General features: G+C 34.6%; 1 protein-coding gene across 1 annotated transcript; it reads left to right on the forward strand.

Annotated features, from left to right (window-relative positions):
• The first annotated feature begins 799 nt into the window (after nt 1-799).
• Nucleotides 800-5269, forward strand: LOC133798006 (NAC domain-containing protein 7-like). The gene is made up of 4 exons (XM_062236168.1): nt 800-1655; nt 3134-3314; nt 3474-3745; nt 4251-5269. Exons 2-4 carry the CDS (start codon nt 3155-3157, stop codon nt 5037-5039), a joined length of 1221 nt encoding a protein of 406 aa, XP_062092152.1. The 5' UTR covers nt 800-1655; nt 3134-3154; the 3' UTR covers nt 5040-5269.
• Nucleotides 5270-17664: the final 12395 nt, after the last annotated feature.

Consider the following 17664-nt stretch of genomic DNA (forward strand, 5'->3'; position numbering starts at 1 on the left):
AGTAGTTCTTATATGGACAACTGATAACATAACCCAGCACTTTGATGAATTTTTAGTTCTACCAAGGTAAACGGTCAACAAGTGAATAAATATACCTGATATATAGCATAGCAATTTTGTTTAATGAACCGATGCATGCATACGTGTTTTACTAATTTTACTTCTTTTACAACATTACTGAAATAAATGAAGAAAAAAAAAATTACATTAAGCAAGTTGTAATTAACGAAATGGAACCGCTCTCAATAGGGGTCCTGGGTCCATGACAAATTCAGTTTATCACATAATTCAGAAGTAATCATAAAATGTACTGAACAAACCTGCGCTGTGTACAATAATAATTGATTAATAACTACTATAATTAGCCATAACAAAGAACATGACCCAGAATGACACGTGTCAGGAACCAACAGAAGTACCACAGAACATTCAATGACACCAAGGGTCACTGCTCACACATAAAATAACATTAACATAACATCAATCGCTTTAGTTTTATTACAGTTAAGATTTTGGAATGACATATGGTGGAGCTGGGTAGGGCAATAGGGATGGAGTTTGAGGGTTCGAAGGAGATATATGTAGGGTTAGGTCCCACCAATATGGCACTTTGAGCTCAATCGAAATGAGTGTTTTGTGTAGCTTTTTGGCTCTGTTGGCTGTCCCATTACGTCACCCGCACCAACATTATTGTCCCAAATGTTAATATTTTATATAGTTTCTTTTTGGGGTCTTCTGGAGGCTTTTGAGATCGGTGATTGGTCTGTGCCGTTAGTTCTTTCTGACTCCACCGTTAGCAAAGTTTCTCTCTCTCTTTCTCACAATAGTACTATTATCATATATAGCTAGAGAGAGGCGCACGCACTAATGTATATGTTGTTATAATATTTTTACTATTTAGGGTCTCTATCGGTGGCGGGTGGAGGTGGCAGTAGACGGTGGCTTTCCTTGATCCTTGATATCCTCTCCCTTAAACCAAATAATCCGCCACCTATATTTTTCGCGCCAAAACTTTGCCACCAATCTAGCTTACTCTGAAAACGAGAGCTTATATTCCGAAACTGACTACAAGAATAAGTTACTTAATTAGATAAACCCTTTTGTCTTTTTCTAATCAATAATCCATTATTATTTTTGTTTTTTGTGTCATTAGGGTTTTTAGTTGATCCTATATTTAAACCTACTTGGTCTCGGTTCTTCCATTCCTCTGATCAGCTTTTTCCTTTCTTGGCTTATCTTTTCTCTCTTCCTCGGGATCTGATCACCCGACAAAAAGACAGCCTGAGACTGTAAACAAGACATAGTTGGGGTGTTTCAATTTCCGAGGATATAAAAGTAGTAGTACCACATATGACTAGAGCTGCCTTTTGTTTTGGTCTTGTCTGATTAACTTGGAGGACATTTTTCTGGTTTTAGCTTTATATAAATGCAAAGCTAGCTTTTCAAGAGAGATCGTTTGATCAGAAAACATTTGAATTAAAGACGAGGTGAATTTTGAGATAGAGACCCTGATCGCTCAGTTTGAGTATAATTGTTCAATCAATTTCAGCTTTCTCGGAAAAATTTGCTTGTTGGAAAGAAGATTTTGACTCAGGAAACTCCAGATCTATCTTTGGTTAACAAAGATCGCCAACACTTTCTAGCTAGCTTTATCTGTAAGCTCTCTCTCTCTATCTCTCTTTCTTGATCTTTTCTTTTCTGTATATATATGGTATATATGATCTTATATTATTCATGCTTTCTTTGACCAAAAACTTTAAAGGCTTAATTTTTATGTTGTTAATATGGGATGATAATGATAATGATGACATGACAGATCTCGAGGTTGATTAGGAATTTGGTTTGAAAATTAATAAGAATTTTTGTTTTCCAAAGCTCATCAATGATCTTTCAAATTGTACTTTCATCTCTTCACTTTTAATGAAAAAGTGTTGTCAAGATAGATAGCTACCAAAAGAAATTTTATGATTGAAATTATCGTTACTAATAACAACTATAAACTTTTTGTATCAATTATACAGGAATGTGGTTTTTAATTTTTAGAAAGTTTTAATTAAGTAGTTCCCATTTTGTTTGAACGCATAGCTATATAGCAAACCTTTTCAAAATTTTCGTTGTTGCTAGCTAGCTTTTTTTCACCGTATAATGACAAAAGGCCGGCGATGGAGCATAAATATCACTAGCTAGCTAGCTAGTATAATTATCAAAATAATTAAAGAAACATCGATCTTCATGATATATAAGCGCCTGTAATTTTGTTAATTAGTGAGATAAAGAAAATCACTTATAATATTGGCACGCAGCTAGCAAAAAATTTCTTTCTTTTCTGACATTTTTTCCTCCAAAATGCGTGTTTTTCTTGTTCTTAGTTTAAGCTTTCACACATTTTAGAGTTAACATGCGCCTTACTGTACAGATATATATACTTATATCATTCAATGTGAGAATATCTATAGCAATATTATTATATATGTTCACAGCGCTTGTGTCATGGCCGAACATGAATTGCATTCAAGCGTGCATCATTAAGAAAATCCTGCAAGGACAGACATATCTTTTTTTAATGATAAGTCTTAGAGACATGTGATCAGCATGCTTCAACTTCATTTACTGCTTTTTTACACAAAATAAAATAACATAACAACTGATCGTTGAATATATATACACACACTTCAGTTCTAATATCATCTAATTAACCATATCTAAATTAGTTTGTAGCGAAAAATGATGTTGCCTTTTTCTATGTGTTTATTGCTTCAGTTTATGTAGTTTTTAAATTATCCCAAAATTCTCGATTAGTAGATCATTAAACGGGGTTGTGTAATTTTCTAGAGTTTATAATAATGTATATATAAATATTTTGTTTTCTACATTATATGATATGTTTGATACTTCCTTATATATAGACTATAGTTATAAAAAAATTATATGTCTTAAATAAAATCTCACAACTTTCAATTCACTATATTTACTTATATATTAACTTAAAATCTATCCAACACCCAAGCTAGAAATAAGAAAACTATATTAATCACACATATCGTATATGTGGATGTAACAAATATATTACCTGTATATAATATCAACATATGCTTTGTGTACAAATATTGCTAAATTATACAATGAATTTCAGGTCTCAAAGGCTATAGCTATCATGAATGCATTTTCACATGTTCCTCCTGGTTTCCGGTTTCATCCGACTGATGAAGAGCTTGTTGATTACTACCTTCGGAAAAAGATTACTTCAAGAAGGGTTGACCTTGACGTGATCAAAGATGTTGACCTCTATAAAATTGAGCCATGGGATCTTCAAGGTATATGCACATGCATTTTGTTCAACGATCTTATTACGACAATTTCCCAATTCAGAGATCATTATTAAGTTATTTGTTGGATTGATAAGTCTTATTTTGGCAGTTAATCAAATCGGGAAAAATTGAATTTAATAATGTGACTTGATTGAATTTGAACAGAATTATGCAAAATAGGGTCAGAAGAACAAAGCGAGTGGTATTTTTTTAGCCACAAAGATAAGAAATATCCAACAGGTACTCGAACGAATAGAGCAACTGTAGCTGGGTTTTGGAAAGCAACCGGAAGAGACAAGGCCATTTATTCTAAGCATGACTTGATAGGTATGAGAAAGACCTTAGTCTTTTACGAAGGTCGAGCCCCAAATGGACAAAAGTCTGACTGGATTATGCATGAATACCGGCTTGAAACAAATGAAAATGGGACTCCACAGGTAAGTGTCCTCATATTTTGAATAACTTTTATTTAACTTGATCATATATGGGATTACAATAATTTTTAGACACAAACTATAGCTAGGACGTGTTCATTTAATTTGTCTTGTTTGATGTATGCCCATTTATTAGTTTTATACTTCATTATAATTTCACGTCAACTTTGTTTTTTTTTTTTTTTAACTTACCTAATTTGATTTAAACAAGTGATAGAGGACTCCAATTGAATTACAGTTTTGTCTCTAAAATATAATATTAGATGGACATAAATTAAGATATTATTGACCCACATTAATTGCTTCTCTAATTTATTATCAGTTAGAGGATAAATAATAATCTGAATATATTATACTCTCGTTTTTTTTAGTAATTACTCTTGAATCATCACATGTGTAATATTGTGCATCTGTATATATATATAATAATATATATATAGTACTTAATATTAATGATGGTATTGAGACTGTGATCAATTTTTTTTTATGAAAATATATACGGCTGCAGGAAGAAGGGTGGGTGGTTTGTAGGGTTTTCAAGAAGAAAATAGCAACGACATCCATGCGTCGAAGTGAGCACGAATCGCCATGTTGGTACAATGACCAGGTCTCCTTCATGCCGGACTTGGAATCACCAAAGCACCACTCCATCTCAAACGTCGTCGTTTCTAATGGCTTGGCTAATTACCACATGCTCCACTATCCCAATTGCAAGAAAGAACAATCTGCACTCGACCATCATCATCATAATCATAATCATAATCATAATCACCATCACTTACCGTACCAACTACTTCCCCACGACCACTTCCTTCCCCTTCTCGAGAACCCAAAAGTGATTCTTCACCCTGCAACCGCTGCTGCAGCCACAAGCTCCACCGGCTTAGTCCTCAACCATAATGCCGCATCTTTTCAGTCGTCGATTTCTCTCAGGTCATCACAGGAATTAGCAGATCATCATGGCCAACGTCTCCAACAGCCCCATCATCATGATGATCACCAAAACTTTCATGCCAATATTGTTTATGGTAATAATAACAACAGCAGCAGTAATACTACCAATGATCATCAGCAACAGGGCATGGACGATCATGATGATCAGTTAACGGATTGGCGAGTCCTCGACAAGTTTGTAGCTTCACAACTCAGCCATGAAGATCATCCTCATAATGATGATCGTGTTATTCCGAAGGGAAATGTGATCGTTAGGCATTGGGATCAGAAGCAAGAAATGGTGCCTGATGAAAATGCCTCGACATCGAACTCCGCCAGCTGTCAAATTGAACTGTGGAAGTAACATATATATATATATATACACTACATATATGTGGTATTATATACTAATTACTTGATCATCTATTTTATGAAACTAGGGTTTTATATTCTAATTATAAAAAACAGTCATGATGATTCTACGAATTTCTGTACATAATAAAAATAGCTAGAACGATATAACTTTAACTGCCGAATACTTCATTCAGGCTGGCTATATATGCTACTTTAAATATAGCTATACATTTACTAGTCGGTTTATGAGTTATACATAAGTCCTTGTAAAATGGTTATATAATATCATTAGGTGGACGTATAAGCTGTGATTATATATAATAAGCTGTTAGAAATGGAATTGAAGAATATTGTATGTAATATAGGCTTAATATATGCTATATATTTATATATGGCCTCTAATGCTGTTACTGTAGTCAACGGATGATCCCTGGTCGATCGTCTCGACTATTTTACGAAAAAGTATTTGTAAATTGAATAAGAAAGTATTTTAAGGATTTTCAAGTTTGTTTCCTTTTACCCTTCACGTGTGGTCATAATATATTGGGAAAATTGCACTCTCTATCTAGATTCTTACTCGGAAAGTATTTTCCGTGTAAATGTTTTTTTTTATGGTGTATATATTTTAGTTATATAGAATTTTTTTATAAATTTTTAAAAAATTCTAAATAATTTATAATGACAAAAAACAAAGTTTTTATAATTTGTTGCACACATGATTTTTGTTATGTAGGTGGAAAATAGTTGTTTATTTTGTATATTATTTTCGACACTGAAAATTATTCAGAATTTTTTGAAAATTTGTTAGATTTTCTATATAACTACAATATACATGAGTACAAAAATAATTTGCGCCAAAAATATTTACGAGAAGGGTGCACCGATGTGTCCCTTTTTAAGTGGTGCATGCCCAAAAAACTACCCTAATGTATTTATACAAATAAAACCTTATATATACATGAAAAATTCTAGTTCAAACTTATATCGCTTATATAATAGAAATAAATTTTAGTTCTATAGTAAGTTATAATTATTTAATTTAAATATTAAAGAACTTACACTACACACTAATAATTGTCTGATGAATATTGAAAAAAATGATATATATGTTATCTATATTAAACTTTAAAATGAGATAAAAAAAATTATCTAAAATTATTCTATATAATAATTTAGTATTTAGAGTTGTTATTAAATATTTGAATTTGTGAGTAGTAATATAGTCACCATTGATATATTTTTGTTCAAATCAAAATATTTTTAGCTACATTTTTATGAAGTTAATTATTGCATTTTCATAATAATAAAATTAATATAATTCTTACACTCTAAATTTTTAAAAGTTTTACTATATATATAGGTCGGTTTCTTACTTCTCATTCTTTTCATATATCTGCATAAGTTTATATATTTTTACGCTTCTTAATAAAAATACTACACTATCTTATTTTATCTGTATATATAACAAAATGATAGAAAAATGTAATTATATTTTTGTTTTAAAAATCTATACATATATACGGATGAAGTACTATCAGCAGCATCTAAAAACCCATATCTCTTCTATATATAAAAAAAAGTGTGTAGATAAAAGACAATCTTTTGTTTTATCAATTTTTTATTTTTTATGTTAACTTTAACGGAATATTCTTATATTTAATCGTGGATGGTAAACATGATTTAAACTTAAATAAAATAATTAAACAAATTAAAATAAGATATTTTTGAGATATTGACTTAAACTTAAATGAAATTAAATAAATAAATAATTAAATAAATTAAAATAGAATATTTTTGAGATATTTTACAATGATAATTATTTAAAAATAATAAAACCATACGTTTTATAACTTAAATAAAATTTAATTAAACTTAAATTCAAACCTTAAGTATTAGAATAATATCATATTAAATATATAATATAATATAATTTACTATCAACTAGCAACAAACTTAATTTTAAAATCCATGTATAATATTAATATTATATTAAACATATAATATATAATATATTTTTTTCACTGCCAAATTTATAAACTAGAACAAATATAAACTTAAACAAAAATTAATTAATTAATCAAAATAGTTGATACATGTATACTACTTTACATTACTTTTTCTATTTTTATTTTATTTAAATTATTAATTTGTTTTTAAATATTATTGTAATTTATATACATATGTCATGTAGCCATGTAAATATATATATATATATATATCTATGTCAATATTGTATTTAAATGTCATATGTGTAGAGATTATTGATATAAATATTTATATATATTATAAAACTATAATTCATTATATTATATATATATATATTAAAAAAAGTAAATAAATTTTTATTAAAATTATAAACAATATTTTGTCTTATTTTTTTAATACATTTATGTCATATATTATATTAAACATTTTTTATTTACTTTTATGATATTTTTTATTTATTTAAAATTTATACAATAATTAAAAAATATAATATAAATAAATACATATTTAAATTAGTATATTTATAACTTTAAAATTAAGGTGTAGATTGATTTTACCTAGTATATATATATATATATATATATATATATATATTATGAAAGCAATAAAATTATGGGTGAGCACAAACGCACAATCTTAATATTGAATTTACGTATGTAATATTTGCAATAAAGACAAATAATATTTCCATCCATGGCAATTATTTCCGGCAAGGAATAATAATATTCCAGTACGATCTAAGGATATGTATATATATACATTTATTTATTTATATACGGGACCACAAATTATATATACCACATAAGCTCAGTCTAAATATAAGAACCGAGGGTTATATATTGGAATGCTTAACTGGAAAGGGTAGCATATTCAAATTCACGATATGTGCAATTTCATTATTAATCAAAGTGTAGAAGGCAAGTAATAATAACGTATTCAGTCGGCCTCAATCATGACTCATCTTGACACCTGTTCATATATAGTGTGTTTTTCACCAAGTGGGATATTTGTGTATATATATTTCTAGAGAGATCTAGACCCAATGTTTTCATTCACTGCATGCATAACCAAATATAATTTATCATTGGCCTTATAAGTTAGCTTTTAGTTTTTCTTTATTAAAAATAATGGAACTATAGATTATAGCTATTAATATAATTGTTTCATATAAAGTAAGTTAATTTAATTATATACGGATGGAGTGCAAAGAGAGTATAATGCGGAGACCGTGCTATAGCTCCAGAAGCAGGCTATAAATTAACAATTCACATATATACAATAATTAAGTATATATTATATGGGAAATGAATGAAAGTAAGTCTCTCATCATCAGTACATCTTTGCGTGATATATTTCTCACTTATTTGTCGATCATATGAAACTATTTAATTTATATATATAAATAAAATATAACCAGTTTATAGGAAATAAAAGAAGCATTAATATATACTAAACAAACTCATTGTGTGATCATCCGCATAAAATTTAACATCAATATACATATATATATGTATATATACTTTTAAGCTGATAGAATATCAACATGCCATGCATCACTACGTACTAATGAATGTTATTACCTGGGTGTGCACCCTACTGCGCGCAGACACATGAAATCCAAGCTAGAGTAGCTAGTTATAATAAGTTTCTCCATTTTGCAGTGACGTGATATATATATATATTTATATGAACAAGGTACGATTAATAAAAGACTTATATATATATGTAGAGAGAGAGAGAGAGAGACAGGAGGTTTTAATTAATACCGGAGCCGCCGGAAAGAGAAACAAAGCGTTGAAGTAATGAACTTTTACGAGGACTACCAGTTCATCATATATTACCTAGCTTCTGATATGAGTCGATGTGAAACTTGTAGTAGCTAGTTCCTTTATAAGCAACAGAAAGTAATGTGTTGTCAAACGACATAGTAATTGGCTTTGTTTTTCTTTCATTGAGAATGAAAGAGAATAGAGGATGCAGTTAATAATTATAATATGAGAAAGAAAGAATTATCCAATACACGAGATAAAAGCTAGCTGGTGAATAAGTAGTCAATGCAGCTCTTGGACCGATCGACTTTGAAATGGAATGTTATATTATAGTTTATTTATTGGATTATTTTGTAATTTTTAATTAGGTTTCTTCATGCACGAGAAGCGAAATTAATCAGGAACCAAATGGGAATGAGGTACATGTTTGAAAATTATTTAGTGAAATTTTTATTTAATTATCAAGTGACTTATGAAGAAAGGAAGACATAACATGCATGATTATTTGAATAAGCACACCCTAAATCATGAAACAAGTCCATGTGATTGCTATTATATATGTCTCTCCATCAATTAATAAATTCAACTCATTAACCATTATGCTGTCTGACCCACCTATATATATTTTCTATTAGGTACGTACTTTTGCAAGACAAGAAAAACTATATATATATGGTCAATTAATTAAACCTTAGTTATTATTTTATTGGGTACACACACTAAATATTATATATATGTTTGGTAAAATTTTTGTTTTTGAATTTATTAAACATGGAAATATTATTTTTATTTTTAAAAAATAAAAATATGTTTTATAACTTTTTTTATTTTTTATTTTTAAAAACAAAAAATAATAAATGTGTTTGATAATTTATTTTTATTTTTTTGTTTAATAAAATAAAACAAAGTGTTGATTTGAATAAGAGAAAAAAAATAAAATGTCGAAAATGATTTAAAAAAAATTTGAGAGTGAAAAAATTTTATTTTTAAAATTTAATGAATTTTAATTAAAATTTTAAAAAATAATAAATAAAAATAGAATTAACAAACAATATTTTATGTTTAATTGTCAAATTTTTAATTAATTAAAAAAGCTATTTTTTTTTAAGAGAAACCAACAACACCTATATAATTGATTTTATATATATATATCACTACAAAATAAAATTAGATAAAATTACTCTATAGCCACTACGAAAAATCTTAGTTTTAGTCACAACAAATTTTGTGACTAAAAACAAAAAATTTGTGACTAAGGAAAAATCATTATACCTATGTCATCACTAAAAAGTCCGTGGCTAAAAGTATTAGTCACAAAGATCATAATTTGTTGTCACTAAATGTATTTTTACTCACAACAAACTTTATCACTAAAAATAATAGGTCGTGACTAAAACTACATTAGTGACAACTTGTGATTAAGTAGGACTTTTTAGTCACAAGTAATTTTTTGTTGTTACTAAAAGTGGCATTTAGTCACACAAAATATATGTTGTGACTAAAAAGTTGTCACTAAATGTTATCTTTATTTGTAGTGAGCCTTTATAAGTAAAATCATTTTCAATTATAATAAACATTTTATCAAAAATAAAAAATAATGTATTTGTTTGAAAAATTAATTAAAAAAATACTATTTAACAAGTAGTTTATAAATTTCGCAAAAAATCTTTGATATATAATATAAATAAAAATTTGTCGTGACAAAAACTATAATTTAATCAATGAATTATATTCTGTGATTAATATTTTTGGTGAAAAAATAATATTTGGTAGTGTTTACACATATACACAACTATACAGGTTTATCTCTCTAATGCCTTTTAAGTTTTTATGAATTAATTATAATAAATATATATAACCATGATTCTGGTTATTATATGAGATAAGCATAGATAATCAGTATAATTATGTTGTCCTATCTGATCAGAGTTGAGACACAAGTAAAAATCATGGCTTTTTCTGTGAATTATAATATGAAATATATCAACTATCGAGTGTACCCATCATTGATTATTATAACTTGGGAAAAATCTAAGTATCAGATGGTCGGAGAAGAGAACCAGAGGGGACAACCTTATTTTTAACATCCAATTTCTAAATGATGAATGCTTATGAAGGCACTGATCGTTTGACCCAAAAAAAAAGGGAAAAGCTAAGCATGTTAAAACGTTGATGCGCACTAATCATCACGTACTCCTTTTTTCTTCGGAAAAAAAAAACATAAAAGTAAAAAGGCTGGCTTGGCTTGACACGATTTGAGGTTCACATGGGACTGAATTCATGCGCGAAATGCTCCATTGCCCTCTCGAATGGGAACTTATTACAAAAGTTCAGATCTAAATGACATGAATTCGATCACACATATAGGTTTGTCTAATCAATTAATAAAGTTTGACTCTGATTGGTTTTGGAGTATTTTCATAAACTACAGTCTTTATAAACCTACCGATTCTAATCACTCACTCACAAGAATCACGATAATCTATCTAAAAACCAATGGTTGATTAATGGAATTACTCATATTCTTATTAATGGTTCAATATTCTTATACTTGTTCTTTGTGAGACACTATACTCCAATATCCCCTTCAAGAGATGGTGATTATTTTTTGCTTACCAATCTTGAATCACTGGATCACAAGGTGACATTTCTCAGCTCACTTATTTTTTTTTATCTCAAGTCTCTTTTTGTACTATGCAGATCTTGTGCGGCTTAGCTTGCTATTTGGATCTCAAGTGTCATGTTGCACTATGCGTTTCTCATGCAACTTACTTTTTTTTTTTAATTTGACTCACTATTTTTGGATCTATGTGGATCAAATGCCCGCTAGGGATATGACCAATAATACTATAACAAGAATCATGAGGTTACTACTACAAAAAAAGCTTTTTAGGACTCACAGGGCGTGAGTCCTCTATTTGAGAACCTTAAAAAACTGGGGTCTTTTAGGACTCGTATTGCGAGTCCTGAAAAGTTTTATTTTTTATTTTTAAAAAATTAATTGGTGGGTTTTGAATCTGGCGACGGTGGCAACGCCACCATTAAAAGGTGGTGGTTCAGAAAACAAACTATTGAGTTTTAAAGCCCAAGAAGCAAGGAGTATGGTGGTGGTGGTGGTGGTTCAGCTCGTGGTGGCTCGAGGTGGCCAGAATATGCTCGGAAAGTTTGGGAGAAACCCATGAACGACCGAACTTCAAGTGCCCCGTTGAGGGCCTTAGGCCGCGCGTGAGGCCGCCATCTCCGGGGGTCGGGGTTTCGGGGGACGGCGCTTCCACTGATCCAGCGCGTGGTGGTGGCTAGAGATGGGACGGCGGCGTTCAGCGTTGGCACTTCGGGAGAGAGGGAGAGAGAGAGAGAGGGAACCGAGGAGAGAGAGTGAAAATGGGCTTTGTGATTTTTTTGTTTTTTTTAATATATAATAATAAATTTTTTGTTAAATAAAATTGGAGGGAATTCGAAATATTTTAAAATTCAAAATTTTATGATACATATAAGTTTTTAGGACTCGCAATGCGAGTCCTAAAAAACATTCTTTTAGTACTCGCAACGTGAGTCCTAAAATACCCTATTTTTTAAAATTCAAAATTTTATGATACACATAAGTTTTTAGAATTCGCAATGCGAGTCCTAAAAATTCCACAAGGTGTTTGTTTAAAAAAACTCAAACTTTTAGGACACACATAGTTTTTAAGACTCCCTTTGCGAGTCCTAAAACAAATTCTTTAAGGACTCGTAACGCGAGTCCTAAAGGGTCCAGGAGGCTTTTTTAGGACTCACATTTATGTTAGTGTCCTAAAAAAGTGTTTTTGTAGTAGTGTATAACAAGAATCATGAGGTTCCATCGCTAGGGATTTAGAGTATAGTGTCCCACATGGAACAAGTGTAAGAATATTGAGTCATATTAATAAAAACACGAGTAACTCCACTAATCACCAATTGATTTTTAGATGGAACCCATGATTCTTGTCACCCACTAATACATCAAACCAATTATATACATATACACTAATTGGCTGCGATAATACTCAAATCTTTTCAAAAGTTACACTTTAATACCCAATTTTTTTTTTCTGTAATACCTAAATCTACAATTTTGGTGCAACCGTTAGTACTCATCGTTAATTGCTCGTTAACTATCCACGTGGAGCATATGCAATTTGGGATGATTTTAGACTAAATTATTTAAATTCTTTAAATATTATAAAAAACATTTTAAATTAAAAAAAGCCTATAAGATTATTAAATATTAATTAATGATATGGATTTTGGGATGATTTTGAGTTTCAATTTTAATTTGGGTTGTTTCGAATTTGTAAATTTTTGTTTTATTAATTAGTTTCTAATAATCTTTTTATTTTTTAAAATTTAAATGGTTTTTATAGTATTTAAAGAATTTAGGGATATTGGCGGCGATAATGTTCAAATCATGTATAAAGTTACATTTTAATACCTAAATTTACGTGTATAAAAATGTGCCACGTGGATATACTTAACGGGTAATTAACGGTGAGTACTAACGGTTGAACCAACATTGTAGAACTAGGTATTAATACCGTAAAAAAAAAAATTGGGTATTAAAATGTAACTTTTGAAAAAAATTGAGTATTATCGTCGCCAATATCCCATATAATTATTAAATATCTAGTCTTGTATTATATATTATTATAATAATGATATTTTATAACATTTGAATTTGAATTTATATTAATATAATTATTAAATATATAGTTGTATGCCCTGATTTTCCCACGGGCTGATTAGTGAGCTGAGCTGCGGCCTAATCATGATTATCTCGTGGACATCCCCAAAATCGGAGCTGCCGTCATAAGATCATACCTCCTTAGCTCGAGGTAACCTAAGGGTTCGCCTCTGGCAACTTAAGGACAGAGTCCGGGCTCTGAAGGCCAAAGGTCGAGTTAAGTATCCAGCCCATAGTACGAGCTAGAGTTGAAGGCTATGACCCTTTATAAAGTCAGCCACGCAAGGTAAACGTGCATATATCAGACATCACATGTTTGATATATCCCTGACTTCTCGGACACGCAGCAGGAACGTGCGTATTCAGACACCCACGACTGGGTTGGGCCGTGCGGCCCATTATCTCCTTACCTATTGATTTGACCACACTTATGTGTCAGGTTTAGGAATTAATCATGAATGTCACAGAGTTGACATGATAGGTAAAAAGGTCACGGAATGACCTTCTTACCAACTCCCAGGTGCCTTCTCTTATAAATATGGAGACCTTGGGAGTTAATAGAGGTTGGATTCTTTATTGTAAGAAAGACCCTGTAATCAAATATCCAGTATATAGCAATAATACTGACTAGTGGAGTAGAAGGATTTTAACCTTTGCACCACTCAAAAAACGTACTTTGAGTCACCATTTCATTTCCTAAGATCATATATCTGTTTCGGTTCAACATAAGCACTAATCCCTTTCTCTTCTTTTCTTAATTTCCTGTCGGCGAAGAACCACGTCAACAGTTTTGTGCTTTCATTGAGAGCAAGTTCGATTAGTGCTGTCGCAAACATCCAACTATGGTGACTACTCGATCCAAGCACGGTAACAAGACAGAACAACATGATGAGCAGGAGGCTCATCATACTGCCATCCCTGGTGAACAAGTTCCTGAAGCCCAGCAGCAGCCAGGAAAGCAGCCGGTGGGCCAAGATGACACCGGAAGTTCGGCACCCCGGCCACCTAATCCAAACCCGTGCTATTACACTGCAGTGGAGATGGAGAATGCTCAGCTGAGGAGCCAGCTAGCAATAGCTAGCCAACAGATCAAGGATGCGCTGGCCCGACTACCCCCTCTCACAACCGACGCTAACGTCGGAGAGAGGCAAGGCGAGGCTACTAAGTCTTGCCGGGGTAACCGGTCCAGGCATAGCCGCTCGGACAGATTTCCGACAGCCAACTCCACTCCTTCATCACACCATCGAGAGGCAAACTTCGAAGAAGTGCCCGGAGCTAGGCAACAGCAATACAACCGTTCGGCCAGAACGTCGACTCCTAGCTCCCAACCATCCTCGAGAGCGCCCAGGGGAGCTCGAGGAAATTCCCGAAGTAGATCCGGGGAGGGCTCGCAGCATCAGCCCGTCCCTAACAACCGTCCTGCGCCTCGTCCAGATCGCCAGGCTCGGGACCAGCAGGTTGGCAGGGCCGAAAGGCCCCCACCGAACTTGATCCATCCAGACGGAACCAGGATCGCCTCTCCAATCAGGCATCCTCCGTCTCCAATCAGATATCCATCTCCTCCTCGGCCCGTCCGAGATATTCCAGCCTACGGAAGTAGCAGGAGAGATCCTCCATCAGCTGGACATTCCCGGCGTAGCAGGGCGCCAGGGGAAAGCCCAGGTCCTCAGCACCAAAGGCGAGCTCCAAGCCTCTCCAGCAGGAGCTACTAGACCGGCAGTCGCCGGAGTGACCTTTCTGGCGGAGACCTGCATCAGCGCCTAAGTTCGGCACAAAGCCCACAAGCCACTCGGGGAGGCGATCTGCGGGATCGCCTTAACTCTCACAGAGGGGGGCCAGCAGGAGGAGACCACCATGCTCGCTCAGGGGGGGCCCTGTCTGAAGTACGTAACGGTGGGAATGCCCCAAATAACCTATCTCAAGATAGGAGGGGCAATAACCCACCAAATATGTACAATGGATCCGGAGCTGTTGAACAGCCCCGGAATAACCAAGGACATCAGGACCAAACCCTCGAGCGCCTGGCCCAGATGGAGGAGCTGATGAGGAAGCTCCTGTCAGAGAAAGAAAAAGATGAATATGATTCTTGGGACGAGATGGAGCTCTTTGCCCCCAACATAGCAACAACGACTTACCCACCTGGTTTCCGTATGCCGCACCTGTTTAAGTTCAATGGAGACGGAGACCCGTCGGATCACCTAGGGATGTTTAACACCCTGATGATGGCCCACAACATTGGCCCCGAGCTGAGGTGTTTAATATTTCCTTCCACACTGACTGGACCTGCTAGGCAGTGGTTCAAGCAAGGTAAAAGACAGTCAATCAACTCCTGGAAGACTTTCTCGACAGATTTCAAAAGGGCATTCCGAGCCTCCTAGGCTGCCCGCGTTCAGGCCGACTCTTTGGCTAACGTGAGGCAATAGCCCGGCGAAACTCTAAAGGCCTACCTGAGCAGATTTGCAAACGTCGCTGCTCGGGCCAGAGACGCGGATGATAGCTCCAAGCTCATGGCCATGAGTACTGGAATCCTCGTCGGAGGGGATCTCTGGAAAGACATACAAAGAAAGGGAGTCAGCTCGGTTAACGAATTCCTTAACAGGGCCCAGGAATGGATAAACTTGGAGGAAGCCGAAGCCTCAGCTGCAGGAACCAGCCAGGTCCCTGATCAGCCCGCTGGAGTGGGGACGGAGGTCATGGCTGCGACCCAAAACGTCACACAGAACAACCAGCTCGGTGGAGGCAAAAGAAAGGGGAATGGTGAAGGCAGCCGGCATGACCCGGGCTGAAGCCCTAAAGGAAGAAGTAGCTCGGCTCAAGAAATGCGGTTTTATCCATGAAGCCAAGTTTCTGATCTAGGTCGCCAACCCCGTGCTAGTTCCAAAGCCTAACGGGAAGTGGCGGACCTGCATCGACTTCTCCGACCTGAATAAAGCCTGCCCTAAGGATTGCTTTCCATTGCCAAGGATTGACCAGTTGGTGGATTCCACGGCGGGGCACGAGCTCATGTCCTTTATGGACGCGTACTTAGGCTACAATCAGATCGCCATGAATCCGGCGGACCAGGAACACACCAGCTTCATGACCCAGACTAATGTTTATTATTACAAGGTCATGTCGTTCGGGCTGAAGAACGTCGGAGCTACCTACCAAAGGTTAGTAAATAGAATGTTCGCAGACCAGATCGGAAAAAACATGGAAGTGTATGTTGATGACATGCTAGTCAAGTCAAAGAATGCCGATAACCATGTTTCCGACCTGGAAGAATGTTTTAAGATACTACGGGAGTATGGCATGAGGCTTAATCCATAGAAGTGCACTTTTGGAGTCGCGTCAGGGAAATTCCTGGGTTTCATTGTCAATACCCGAGGAATCGAGGCAAACCCCGACAAGATCAGATCACTGCTCGAGCTTCCCTCGCCCAGGTCGCGAAAATATGTCCAAGGCCTGATAGGAAGAGTGGCGGCCCTTAATCGGTTTATTTCCAAGTCCACCGATAAGTGTTTGCCATTCTACAACTTGCTCCGAGGAAACAAGAAGTTCTAATGGACAGAAGAGTGCGAAAGCGCATTCCTCGACCTGAAGGAACATCTGGCCGAGCCGCTCGTACTATCCAAACCAAAAGCAGGAGAGCCTCTTTTTCTCTACCTGGCTGTCACGGAGGATGCAGCCAGTGCCGTATTGGTCCGGGAAGAAGACCGAGTTCAGAGACATGTCTACTACATCAGCAAGAGACTTCTTAGGGCTGAATCCCGGTACCCGTTGATGGAGAAATTGGCGTTTTGCCTTATCACGGCCTCGCGAAAGCTCAGGCCGTACTTCTAGTCCCACTCGATACACGTCATGACCGATCAACCTTTAAGGCAAGTTTTGCAAAAACCTGAAGCATCAGGACGATTGTTAAAGTGGGCAATCGAACTCAGTCAGTTCGAGATTTTGTACACTCCACGAACTGCTATAAAAAGTCAGGCCCTGGCCGATTTTATGGCAGAATGCACGGGATTCCAGGAGGATCCCGCGGAGGACTTACCCCAAATCACCTCGCCCCAGGCGTCGTGGAGGATCTTTGTGGATGGTTCATCCAACGAGAATGGCTCCAGAGATGGAATCATTTTGATATCCCCCGAGGGACATCGATTCCACTCGGCACTGAGATTCAGATTCAAGGCCTCCAACAACGAGGC

This window comes from Humulus lupulus, chromosome 8 (assembly GCF_963169125.1).
Source record: "Humulus lupulus chromosome 8, drHumLupu1.1, whole genome shotgun sequence".
NCBI lineage: Eukaryota > Viridiplantae > Streptophyta > Magnoliopsida > Rosales > Cannabaceae > Humulus > Humulus lupulus.

What these genes read in the sequence shown, in the direction of transcription:
- LOC133798006 (XM_062236168.1), top strand. Translation starts at nt 3,155, where the DNA reads ATGAATGCATTTTCACATGTTCCTCCTGGTTTCCGGTTTCATCCGACT. An exon ending in TGAGCCATGGGATCTTCAAG is followed by an intron (nt 3,315 to 3,473) that starts GTATATGCACAT and finishes GAATTTGAACAG; the next exon opens with AATTATGCAAAATAGGGTCA. An exon ending in ATGAAAATGGGACTCCACAG is followed by an intron (nt 3,746 to 4,250) that starts GTAAGTGTCCTC and finishes ATACGGCTGCAG; the next exon opens with GAAGAAGGGTGGGTGGTTTG.